This window comes from Psammomys obesus, unplaced genomic scaffold (genome assembly GCF_907164565.1).
Source record: "Psammomys obesus unplaced genomic scaffold, mPsaObe1.curated_primary_1811, whole genome shotgun sequence".
Classification (NCBI taxonomy): Eukaryota; Metazoa; Chordata; class Mammalia; order Rodentia; family Muridae; genus Psammomys; species Psammomys obesus.
Window position 1 is genome coordinate 8,831,196 of NW_026596085.1, and position 13,890 is coordinate 8,845,085.

A 13,890-nucleotide genomic window follows, 5' to 3' on the forward strand; every position below is an offset into this window, starting at 1 on the left:
AAGTAGGATCATAGCTTGATTACTGGAGATCATGGGGTCTCAAGAGCCCTGGGTGTCATATGATTTATGGTCATGAGGTCTAGATGAACAGAGTGAACACATCCACTCGAATCTTCTGTAATGGCCAAAGTGGAGAAACTGGTTCTCTCCCGTTGATAGAAAATGAACACTGAAGGTACAAAACAGTGAGTTTTGAACCCATTTAAAACCCAGCTTAGTATCATGGTATCCCTATGTCATATCTTCCTATCTGAGTCCAGTTCCAGAAGAATTCAGTCTTTCCCTCAGTTGTTGCTACAAAGTTCTTTTCAGTAAATGCTCTACACAAAATCCCTTCTTCAACTCATACCTCAGCCAGATTAGTGTAATTTTTTTTTTCAGACTGTATTACGCAAATGTAAGCAAAACATCAGATCATAAAATTCAGGAAACATCCAGACTCTGCCTTGTCAGGGAAATCTTCTCCAATACTCACTAAGATCATTGTCAGCAAAGGGCTTTGACCCACATCCATGATCAACCACATTTTCCCCTTCACCTTACCACTCCTCTACCAAGGCACTTAGACTTTACAACTGGAAAGTGTCTCTGCTGCCAATAAAACAACGCTGTGAAAATTCAACATAATTCAGCTTTGATTGCCCCACACTGACACTCGACTACCTGAGCCATTGACACCAGTGCTTTGACTTCCCACTAGATTTTCCAATTCTTCCTTTAATTTTTCACTTTCATCTGTGGCATTTGTGTTAGCTGTAGAATGGAAAATCATTGTCATTAGAACACATCAGGATTCAACATTCGTATTTTGTATTCAGACAAATTTAAAGTCATCACCTGACCTCCTGACACTACATAAGTTAAGACCTTTTAGACAATGTTTTGTTGTTATTGTCATTATCACAAACACTGAATTGACAGAAAGTACAGAGTGTGTGTGTATATATATATATATATATATATATATATATATATATATATATAATGTATACATATGTATATACATGTATACATGTATCCTTGTCTCTTCTCACCCAAAACAGAGGAATAGTGCAGTCTCTCCACAGAAAATCAAATAACATTAATTTAGCCAAAATATCATATTAAATAGCAGTTATATTTCAAAAGGTCTTAGGTGAGAAAATGCCTATTATCAACAGAACAGAGCATAAATTTCCAAAAAAACATTTGGCATACACTGTTGTCACAGGATGAACTTCAGTGAGCAATTTCAAGTTCAAATTTAGCTCCACCCTTCCTTCAGCAATGACCAACTGAAAGGACCACTTGAATTCTACCACATTTAGAGAAATGAAGAAGTGGTTCACACTGCTTAGGCTCCCTATGTGATCCTCTGCAGCCATCTCTACTTCTTCCAATCCCGCATTTTCTCTGATTCTTTTATCACTCTTTCTTACTTCCACCAGACCCCGATGATTGTTCTCCCTGAAGTATGGGACCATTTCCTGAGTCTATGGAGACTTCACCTTGTGTTTGTGGCATATTGTTCCCACTTGAGCCACCTGGCAAAGGTAAAATCATAATCATAAGGATGATTTGACTACTCATCAGTCTTCAGAACTGTGCTGTGTGGGGAAAAGCAGGCTCATAGGTTCGTTACTGGGGATTCCAGTGTATCAAGAGGCCTGGGCATCCTATAGTCCATTTTCATCAAGTTCTACATCAACAAAGCCAACACATCCCTCTGACCTTCTCTAAGGGCAAAAGGGAAAAACTAGTCCTCTCACTTTGATAGAAAACGAAAATGTAAGTTATAAAACAATGAGTTTTGAACCTATTTAACATCCTAAGGAAGACCCATCTTAGTAGAATGGGTATGCCATAGCATCCTCACTCATAGTCTTGGTGTATGTTCTTGAAAGATGCAATTCTTTCCCTCAGTTGTGATCACAAAATTCTTTTCCTTAAGTTCCCTTCATCTGCTCACAGTTCTGCCAGATTATTATAAGGTTGTCAGCAGACTGTATTATGCAACTGTTTTTTAAAATATCTGATACTAAAATATCTGACAGGAAACAATCCAGAATCTCCCAAGTCAGAGAAAATTTTCATGTTCACTGAGATCATAGTCAGCCAAGGGCTTTCACTTAGGCCCATGACGAACCACAGCTCTTCCCTGCCCTTCACCCCTCTTCTACAAAGGTACCCAGACTTTCAAAAAGACAGATAATTCTACTGCCAATAAAACAAGTGCTTGCCAGCTCGGCATAGCTCAGATTTGACTGCCATGCTCTGACACTTGACTGTGTGAGCCAATGGCGTTCGTCCTTCTCGTTTCAGGTATGCCTGATAAAATGTTCTCATTCTGTGCAGTAAACACAACAGCTGTAGGAGGCAAAATGATCTTATCAGAAAACAAGCCAAACATTTAGCATTAATACTTTGTCTTCAAACTAATTAAACAATCTGCCCCTAACCACCGGCCACGACATAAGCTACCACCTTTCAGTTCATATTCCTTTTTCTCACAAACCTAACTGCAGAGAAAGCACAAGATCTAAACTAGATCCATCCTTGTTTCTTTCTTCTTACCCAGAGCAGAACAGTGTGGTCTATGTGGCAAACTACTACAGCCATCCCTGTTTTCCCCCTTTCTCCCCAGAGTGGCGATCAATGTTTATTTTCTTCTCCAAAGAAAATAAAAACGAGATTAATTTATCCCCTAGATCATATCCGATAATATTTAAGGTTCAAAAGATTCTAGGAGAGACAATACCTATTATTAACATTGGCCCTAAATATAGAGACCCAAAATGCTTCATCATAGGCTATTGTCAGAGGATGAACTTCAGGATTTTCAAGTTCAACTTTGGCTCTTTCTACAGTGACCATATCAATTAACTTGAAATGCTTTACTTTAAAATAAAATTCAGTGCTCTCAAATGGAGTGTATTTAAATCTCACCGGTTCATACTGCTCAGGTAAACTACTTGATCCACTGTCAGCATCTCTTTTCCTTTTGAGTCTAAATTCATCCTCAACTTTCAATCAAAGTCTGTATCGCTACAACCAAAAATTCACTGCTTTACTGCATCAGAAGACCTGTAGTAACTATTGGCTCCCTTTGATGGAACATGAAAAAGGCAAGTTACAAAATAATTAATTTTAAATAATTTGAGATTCTCAGAAGGACCCATCTAAGTAGAGGAGGTGGGAGGTAGCATCACCCCTGAGTCTCATAGGTCCAGTTCCCGTAGACTCTTGCTCATTCATTCAGTTCTCACCGCAAAGTTCCTTTCAGTAAATGCTCTACACCAAATCCTATCTGTTCAGGGCTTTCACCCACTTGTTCCATTCACAGTTCATCGGATTATTAGAAGTTTGCTAACTCTGTAGTATGCAAATTTGATCAAAGAGATCTGATTATGAAATATCTGACATTCTTATTTTCCGCACTTTAGTTTCCAGTTCCTTAAGACTCGCTGCTAATCTCTATATTCCTGTCATTCCCACCAGATGCAGATGCCTGTTTATGCTTAGGTTTTAGATAGACTCCTGAATCTTTAGAAACTTCGACTAAGAAATGTAGCTCACTCTTTTCAAAGTATTTACCTGGTAAAATAAAGTTATAATAGCAATTGTGACCTCAGCTCTGCATTCGTTTTCATAACTGCACTGTGTTGGGACAAGGATGTTGAAGCTAGATTACTGGAGATGTAGAGTCCTCGAAACCATATCTTACACTTTCCTCAAAGCCTATACCTTTACAGGCATGGACAAAGCAAACATATCCACACTTTCCTTTTCCATCGACAGACCTAGAGAAAATGGTTCACTTTCTTTGATGGAAAATGAAAACTCAAATTTAGAAAATATTTTTAAAGTTGGGAGCCCATTTAAAATCCTCAGAAGCACCAAGCTTAATAAATGGGTGAGAAATAGCATCACAGCTCAGACTCATGTGTCCAGTCCCAGTAGATCTTCTGCTCATTCCATTAATACTAGATTCCAAAGTAATTTTCATTAAATGATCTACACTGAACCAATTATTCCTGGATCACACTTATTTCTCATCTTAAAATTCTATTAGATTATTAGAATCTGTTGCCAGATGATGTTTAGCAAACATTATTGTCCAAAAGTTCTCTCTAGTTATGAGAGTATCTGTCAGATAACAGACCCCTGGACCTACACTCCCTGTGAGAAGCTGATAAAAGAAAATCCAAGTGAATGTGTATCCTTGACATGAACACAGCCATGTTAAGGATCTCTGTGCCTCACATTCTTGGGAGTAACAAAGTCTTCCTCTGCTCGGGTTATGGATTTGACTTGACTTTGGCTGAAAATCAGTGTTTTCAGAAAGCATTGATCATAGCTTCATCCTGCTAGGTGACTGCAACCTGAGGATATGAAGAAGGTCTCACTGGCCCACACATCTCAAGTAGCCTACCAATCCACTGTCAGCATTGCTGCTGCTGCTTCTGATTCCTGCTTTGATATGACTAGTGACACCATCTGCAGAAAGGATGGTATCAATAAATTTAAATTCGAAGGGAATAGAAATACCTACAGTACTTTCACTTCGTTCGTCAGCATCTTTTGTTCTGTGTTTACTAAAACCATCATCACAAAGCTAATTTGTACTATAAGTAGCCAGGTCAATGTTTAACTCCAACCTCGTTTCTCCACTTTTTTATTTTTTTTTTTCAGAATAGAGTGGCAAGTGTTACCTCCCAATAAAAAAATCAAAATAAAAGAAATAAGGAAGTCAAAAGTTAAGTCCCTGATCTTCCTACTCATATTAAATTAAAATGTTTTTCCCATATAATATAAAAAGTTATTTGAAACTCCTTGTGATTCCCAGAAGCTGAGATTTAGTAGAATACCTATTGATTTGAATAGATGAGCAATTAGTCCAGCAAGACGTGAAACAAATGGATTGCCATCTACTTGTCCACCTTTGTTTTCACTAGCAGCATCTAATTTAGAAGTCAAGTTAGCGGAGCCAGCAATATCAAGTGAGCTGTTACTTGTCAAGTTAGTTTTACCTGCAGAATATAAAAAGAATGTCACAGAGGATATTCCTGAATCTGATTATTTTATGTACAAATTTAGATCATGGTATCTAAGTCACTGAAAATGTATCCTCCACAGCAAATTATCTGACTCTTAAGTATTTTGCTAGTAAAACCATTAAAAACAGAAGGATTCAAGCTTCAAACCCCAAAGCCAACAGCAGAATCTTTCTTCCCCTTCTTGAGCTGCAAACCAGTAGTTCCCATTGCAAGTAATGAAAAAAATCAAAACATTATTAAAAAAACGCTCTATGATGAATTATTGCTCATTATACAGTAACTAAAAAAACAGATTTTTTTCACAAGTTACTTAATTTAAATAATTCAAGTATAAATCTTCATTGGAAACAGATAGACACAGTCACTAGATCCAATGACTACAGTTACCTCCATCAGAAATCTGAGCTTTCCTGGTAGGTCGAACAGGTATATGTATTCCCAATCCAACGCGTCCAGAGAAGTGAAACCTAGGAGCTACAACTGTTTGAAACAACAACAACATTGTCACCACCGAAGAGACATATCTTGACTTTTCACTTTTAATACACAAAGCCTAAATGTTAGTGTTTAGATCAGGGAGACAGAGTTTCCTTCATCCTTGTCTCACTTTCTTCTCACTTTAACCCACCCTTTTGGACTCAACCTATGCAAGAACATCTATGCCACATCTGGGTTGCCCCCGCCTCACACACACACACACCTTTGGGCCAATGAAAAAAAAAACTGAAACAACAAATATGGAAAATTAATATGTTTGGAAGATCAATGAGCAATGAAAACATAAAGAGATGATGGAATACATGCCCTTTGCCTTGTATTAATCATCTGCATCAGCGTTCTCGATGCAGTGACATGTAAGCCTCGCCACAGATGTATCAACCTTCCTGATGTTTCACTAGTTTCCACCAACACCCACGTCTTCTAAGGTCATAACTCTGTCTAAAAAAAATACCCAGAGTAACAGAATTTTATTAATCTTTATTTCCTTCAATGGCTTTAATTTCCAAATGTAAGAATATATGTATCTGCCCTTTCTGCAAATTGACCTTTTAGCTTTCTTTTTCTCCCTCAAGAGAGCTACAATGAGAATAATAGAAATCCAATCATCGTTAGCATTGAAACTGTCATAGAGAAACACGAGCTGGAAAACTTTCTTATTCTGCATGACAAAATAAACAACAAACAGAAAAAACCCCCACTTAAATGATTTCCCAAAGCCTACAAAGATGCAATCTCTTTCTCCCTGACACAAGCCCCTTCAATACAAGGTATTTGTGTTGTTTAATACTAAATATGCAGATTAGAAATCTTTCCCATAAGTCCACCCAACGCTAAATCTACACCCACCGAAGACCCAGTACCAATCTCCAACCTCTATTTTGCTAATAAAGGTGTTCTAAGACCAAGTTGACAGTGTTCTTCAAACAGAAATTCTAGCCATATGATCTGATACTAACTAAACGTCTGGAAATTGCAACTATTTCTGGAAAACATGCCACTCAAAGTGAGCAGACATTCCTCTGACCTAATTACAGGCAAACATTAAGACAAACAACAAAGAGAGCCTATTAAACCGAAAACTTTTCTCATGTGTTTTGATACAATTTGAATTGATTGGTACCTGAAAACACACTCAAGACGATTCAACCAAAAGCTAAGAAGAAATGGCTTACAGCCATGATTCCAATACAACATAAATATTTTTAAAGAAAACTTGCACAGGTGAAATTTTAGGGTCATTAATATTTGCATTTCCCTGATGGCTAATGAGGTTGAGCATGTCTTTAAGTGTTTCTCTGCCATTTGATATTCCTCTGCAGAGAATTCTCTGTTTAGTTCTGTACCCCATTTTTTAATTGGATTACTTGATTTTTTGCTGTTTAACTTCTTTAGTTCTTTACATATACTGGATATTAGCCCTCTGTCAAATATAGGGTTGGTGAAGATCCTTTCCCAATCTGTAGGCTGTCATTTTGTTCTGAGGACAGTGTTCTTTGCTTTACAGAAGCTTTTCAGTTTCATGAGGTCCCATTTATTGATTGTTGCTCACCTTACACCCATCAGAATGGCTAAGATAAAAAAACTCAAGAGACAACACATGTTGGAGAGGTTGTGAAGAAAAGGGAACCCTTTCCACTGCTGGTGGGAATGTAAACTTGTACAACCACTCTGGAAAGCAATCTGGTGCTTTCTCAGACAACTAGGAATAGCGCTTCCTCAAGATCCATCTATACCACTCCTAGGCATATATCCAAAAGAGTCTCACATATATAATAAGGACATTTGCTCAACCATGTTTGTAGCAGCCTTATTTTAATAGGCAGAAGCTGGAAACAGCCCAGATGCCCCTCAGTGGAGGGATAGATGCACAAATTGTGGTATATCTACACAATGGAATATTACTCAGCAATAAAAAACAAGGAAATCATGAAATTTGCAGGTAAATGGTGGGATCTGGAAAAGATCATCCTGAGTGAGCTATCCCAGAAGCAGAAAGACGCACATGGTATATATTCACTCATATAGACATATAATATAGGATAAACCTACTAAAATCTGTACACCTAAAGAAACTAATCAAGAGGGAGGACTCTTGCTAAAATGCTCCATTCCTATCCAGAAAGGCAAAGAGGCTGGCCATCAGAAGAAGGAGAAAAGAGGGAACAAGTCAGGAGCCTGACACAGAGGACCTCTGAAAAGCTCTGCCCTGCAGACTATCAAAGCAGATGCTGAGACTTATGGGCAACCTTTCGGCAGAGTACAGGGAATCTTAGGAAAGAAGAGGGAAACAGTAAGATCTGGAGAGGACAGGAACTCCACAAGGAGAGCAAAAGAACAAAAAAATCTGAGCACAGGGGTCTTTCCTGAGACTGATATCCAACCAAGGACTATGCATGGAGATAACCTAAGACCCCTGCACAGATGTAATCCATGGCAGTTCAGTGTCCAAATGGGTTCCATTGTAATAGGAACAGGGACTGTCTCTGACATGAACTGATTGGCCTGCTCTTTGATCACCTCCCCCTGAGGGGGAGCAGCCTTACCAGGCCACAGAAGAAGACAATGCAGCCACTCCTGATGAGACCTAATTTACTAGGATCAGAAGGAAGGAAAAGAAGTCTTCCCCTATCAGTGGACTTGGGAGGGGCATGCATGCAGAGAGTGGAGGAAGGGAGGGATTGGGAAGGGAGGAGGAAGGGAACCGCAGGGGGGATACAAAGTGAGTAAAGTGTAATTAATAAAGAAAAAAAAGAGAAAACTTTCGCACTAACATTCTGTGTGTCATGTAAACTCTGGCAATTATGAACTATCTGAAATGTAGTTTGCAGTCAAGAATTTGTCCCTGGGTCCCCTTCAGGCATAGGAGATGTCCTAAATCCCATGCTTGAATTCTTGCTTATTTGACTCGCCTATTAGCTAAAACACTCACAGCCTCATTTGAGATGTAGGTTCCCGCCACGCATGCTAGCGTAAGGAGCCTGGATCAATAATGCTCCCATCTGAGTATCTGAAAGCAGTAAGAAGGGGATCCGGCAGGTGACCCCAGACACAGCCTCCCACGATATGGGAGAGGAGAGAGTCACCCCTCCAACGCAGATGTGGAGCCTCAGAGACCATCGCAAGAGAAAAGACAGCATGTGCTCAAGCTGGACAATCAGTGGGAACTGAGCACCGAATCTCGCCGAGTCACAGCTTTTCGCGTTAGGAAAACAAGGGTGAAAGCTCAGAGCAACCTGCCTTGAAGGAGTTCTGATCAGGGGTGCGGAGTGGAATGGAGGAACCGGGCAGTTTCCGCACAAAGCCAAGGCGATGTTTTCTGTTTCCTTGTGTCGGTTCCACCACGGTATCACAGATTAAAAACCGATTTTTCAGAGATACTGACCTTTTGGTATAGTGACAAACAGTCCCCCCATCTTAAAATAGTAAGAAAAAAAACGGTATAATATCATATTTTAAGACAACAAAATAACTTTACTTCCACTCTTTCTTAAATTTTAATGGGAGCAACCCCTCTTTTATATGGTAACTAATATCCCAATGCTAATTTATTATTTTGGAACTTTTTATTTAATAAAATTCTCCCATGTGTGTATGAAATACATCGACCTGCTATACGTAAAGTCATAGCATTCCAGGGCATCCCGGTCTTGAAACTGGAATGGCAAGCAAAACTCAGCAGTCAATATTTGTCAAAATGCTGCTTCTTTTTTTCCCATGACAGCATTGACCTAAAATTGTTGGTTTTTTTTTTTTCTTTTGCAATCTAAATTTTACCTAATATTTATGCTATTTTTCCTAATATTTTCTCAGTAAAGTATTAGTTTAAAATGAAAATTTTAAATGACCTAATATATTTTATTAATTTTAATTTAGTGAGAATAAAAAGAATGGCCTATGAAAATGTGTAAGAAATATACACATACAGTTCCAGCTCAATATTTTATTATATATAAATAGTATATAGTTATATATATATATACATATATATAAGAAATCCAATCATATATATACATATATGTATATGTATGTATACATATATACATATATACTTAGTTACAACTAACATTTTTCTATTTATCCAGGACCTTCAATTTCTTTTTCTTCTTTCTGTACAGTCATGACTGGTGAAAGCATATAAATTTTGTTTTGATTGACTATAAAACTGCTGCAGAATATTTTTTATTTTGCTCAATTTTTAAATTTACCAGAATGCTTTCAATTATTCTGACTTTTTGGAAACAGCCAAGAAACTAGTTACTTTAAGAAATGTTTTCCTGTGAAGTTTTGTTTTGGTGATGGACTGATCCTTTCAGAAATGGCACTTTTGAGATTTGTGAATACAGCAATTCTCAGTGTAGCATTCTAGAGAATGCTAGCATTCTAGCATTAATGAGAATGTGTACTCAAAACATAATTAGCAAAGGATAAACTGTGCTGAGAATGAGCAGTGAACCTTAGGACTAAAACACATAAACTCAAACACACACACACACACACACACACACACACACATACAATCCTTAAGATTGCCTTTAACAATATAAGTAACACCTGCTTCAATAAAATGTGGTATCCCCCATATTATTCTACTCTGAAGTACAAGAAAGAAGTGGAGAACACTAAACGTTAAATATACATGCACCCATTAAATTAAAAAGACTCCAATTCTTTACCTTCGCAATAGATGCAGAGCACCACAGCCAGGGACAGAATGATCAGCTTCATGGTGATGCTTTGGGACCTAACCGTAGATGCCGGAGAATCAGGCCCATCGTGGCATCTCTATCCTGCATATTTATAGACCATTTCAACACTGACTCTCGTCAGCAGTTGGCTTGACAAGCCTTGTGGTGACAGCACAGGTAAACATTGTAGCAAGTCAAAGACAATCTACTGTACATCAGGTTAGTGTCCAATTTCTCTGACATCTTCTACTTTGGCGCAAGTCCATGCCAAACACAGAGTATGCCTTCTTGCCGCCCTATGCAAACAGTAAGGCCAGGAGCTGAAAGCCTGAGGATTAAGCCTCAAATATGCTGATGACATGCCTTGATCTATGCCCTGTCAATCATCATAGATGTCTTAATGTTTCAAGGAAATCAAATATTATGATATATTAATGTTGTCCTTCTTTTGGCAACAAAATGTATTTTAAACATTAACTTACTTTGAAACAAAGAACCCTTTGCATTTGCTTACCAATATGGTAATAATTATTTCCTTAGATATATACATATAATTATAATGTGGGTACAGAAACACTAAAATACAGGAATGTATCATTGGCACAGTGCTAGATTTATTATTTAAAAATTTCTTATGTTCTAATGACACATCTTTTCCATGCACGTCACAATCAGACACGCATAAGCACAAATATACGGAAAAGTTGACATGAGAAATGTTTTATGGCAGAAATAAAATTAAATAGAAAGTCTATTTAAGTGTCATACATTTGTAAAAAAAAAAATGAATTCAAGGTACGGGCTGTTTTGTGCTTAACAACATAGGGAAAGAAAATCAAAATATCGTTTATGCTAGCCAATAGATGTGAACCCTGGAAGGTCAGATATGCAGCTCCAATGCTGCTATTTGCTTATCACTGACACCCAGGTGCTAGTAAGAAAACTGAAGAAACCATAGAGAATAGTTTATCATTCATAGAAAAGCAGCAAGTTTGTGAGCAATGAGAAAAACATAGACCAACTTCCCCTTTTCAATTTCTGGTCCCTTCTCTCAATTAGGTGCCTGCTCCTCACCCCACACCATCGACATCTGTACACCGGCTTCCACTGTGTGGCCGACTATCACCATTATTAGCTCTCGTTAACCCTCACTTCCTTTAAGCTCTTCGTATGTGTTTAAAATCTCCCAACCAAAGCTTTAAATTCGTTCCATTCCTCTACCTATGCTATGGTAACGAAAACGGTTGGATAAAGTCATGAGCTCTGGCTAAACTTCCTCACCACAAATGAACATGTAAGATGATCAAATGATTCTAGCTCCTACCCGCTTTGCTCTGATGTCCTTCTATTTTATACTGCCAGCATCCAGCATCTTTCTCACAGTTCCTCAGAGTTAATGACATCACTTTCAATTTTTCTGAGGAAATAAATGTTATCAAAAGAAAAGCTGCAAGTTCGCATCCGCCGTATCCTCATCCCCTGGCATTTGTGCCTAAACTCTGCCCGCCTTCCTATGAATTCATATAAACACATCAGCACCTGAGATTCCTGTCAGGAACATTGTGCCAGCAATTCCCTCTTCTCCCACTCTGACATCAAGATATTAGCATTGTCAAAAAGATTTTTTTTTTTTTTTTTTTGCAGGCTGTAGACTCATTTTGTTCAATAATATGTAATGAGGTAGATTCGTTTTGCAGGGATTTTTAAGCACCCTTAACTGTTTCACAATCCTGTAACAGTGAAAGGAAAGTCTCATAATATGAAGCTATGAAACACGTCTTAAAGGAATGCCCATCAAAAAAGAACAATAGGCAAATGTCTCTTTCCTGATTCAAAAGGATATGGCTTAAGTCTATGCACTTAGCACTGTCCTGCCAGAGAGAGTCAACTGCTGGAAGGACAATAGCATCAGTGTGAGCAAGACAGTGTGTTTGTATAACAAGGCTTGTTCCATAAGGAAACGAGGGACATACTGAACAATGTCTGCTTGGGCTATAGAACAAGATGTTCTCTACTGTCATTCACATTATGATCTAAAAATCTGAAAGGTGGATTCCTCATAATTAGAAATGTGCTATTATATTAAAAGTTTTATTCCAGGAGAAATAAAAATTAAATTACAGATTTGAAAAACTGTTCATCAAACTTGTGCAATTATGTGAAACCCAAATAAAACAATATTCTATACAGACAACATAATCTTGATAGTGATATAAAGCCCCCAATTCAACGTCAACATTTTCTTAGACTGATACTTTGAAGGCAGGGGAAACTGACAAAGTCAGGACGGACTTCCAGAGCACGCTCAGAACTCCTGTTCACTCTTATTTCAGACCTCCGCATGTCTTCACCAGTACCAACTCTCCTCACTCACCTCACTCACACTTTCGTTCCCACTCTGCTTCCAAACTCACGTGCCTTACACAGCCCAGATAGACCTTCACTGAATGCGCTGCTAAACTCACTAACCATCGTAAGGTTAGCCCATTCTCTGCTCCTGTCCTTCTTTATTCCGAACAAGGAACCGAGTGGACTGCCTGGAAGAGCTCAGAGCTCCGCCTGGTCCTACCGTCCTTCCTGCCCATCTTCCGGTTCTCTGAGCTCCTCCGGGTGGTCTGCTCTTTTCTGAAGGGGAGCTGGGCTTGGAGAGCCAGAAGATGGGCAGGAAGGATTGCAGGGACCAAGAGGGGCTGGGCTGAGGACACCAGGAGAGCATGGCTCACAGAATCAGCTAAACCCACAATGTCTTCCTGAGGTGTGGATCAGCGAAGTATTTCCACCTGAATGCGTTACAAGAGGTTCAAGCAAATGTGACAAGAATGAAACCGTTTTCTGAGCCACGCTCACCACTCTTCTCTGCTTTTAACACTGAGCAACATAGAACATTCTGCATTCCAAATTTCAGTTATCTGTCCTGTGAAGTCTTAATTAGTATGTTAAAATCAAATAAGGCAGACTGTAGTGACATAGCATGGCTTATTTCGTTACCTATGAATCTTTCACACATGAACAATATGCCCATCACCTCTGAAAGACGAGAGACTAAAATAGGGACCACTCTCAGGAAAATTTTATTTCAGTACAATTATACTAGGGTATTTTATTCTTAATCTGGAGCTATTCATGAATACGGGATTAAAAAAAATGTGTAGCCATAAGAATTATTTCACAACTGATATCCAAGACGTGTTAGAGACTTCCAACCATCACCAGCTGTCAGGACAGGGGCGCATGCCTGGAAGGTGGATCAGTGGAGAAGGCTCAGAGGTTGAGCTGTAAACAGAGACTTGAAAAGTCCCTAATGTGCAAAGAAAGGAACCAGGGGAAGGCGATCAGGAAAGCATACCCAACCTTTATACTGTGGCGTCACCGCAAAGGGTGGGGCAGAGTCAAATTTAAAGGAAGGAGAAAGTTTTCCTTGAACCCAACCGGCCAGGCCCCAGCAAGGTGCAGAACTACAGCATCAACAGACAGGACACCTGCAATCTGCACGGTACACCTTTACCGTGAATTGATTTCTCTTTTCTTTCCACGCAGTAATCACGGGGCAGTGTCAGGAAGCCCTGTTGATGAACCTCTCATGTGACGCTTTGGAAGTCAAAACTGTAACGTTTGCAGGTGTGTTTCTGGGAACCTTCCGCAAAAGCCAGGAGCTGATCCAGTGAGCG

At 38.9% G+C, this 13,890-nt stretch overlaps 1 protein-coding gene across 1 annotated transcript in view; it reads right to left on the reverse strand.

The window, feature by feature from the left end:
• Positions 1-10,262, reverse strand: part of LOC129690980 (mucin-19-like) — a 78,049-nt gene extending 67,787 nt beyond the window's left edge. The window contains exons 1-3 of the mRNA XM_055626815.1: positions 10,211-10,262; positions 1,419-1,523; positions 664-753 (exon numbers count right to left, since the gene is read on the reverse strand). Coding sequence (XP_055482790.1) covers positions 664-753; positions 1,419-1,523; positions 10,211-10,262 — 247 coding nt within the window. The remainder of the gene's footprint in view (positions 1-663; positions 754-1,418; positions 1,524-10,210) is intronic.
• Positions 10,263-13,890: the final 3,628 nt, after the last annotated feature.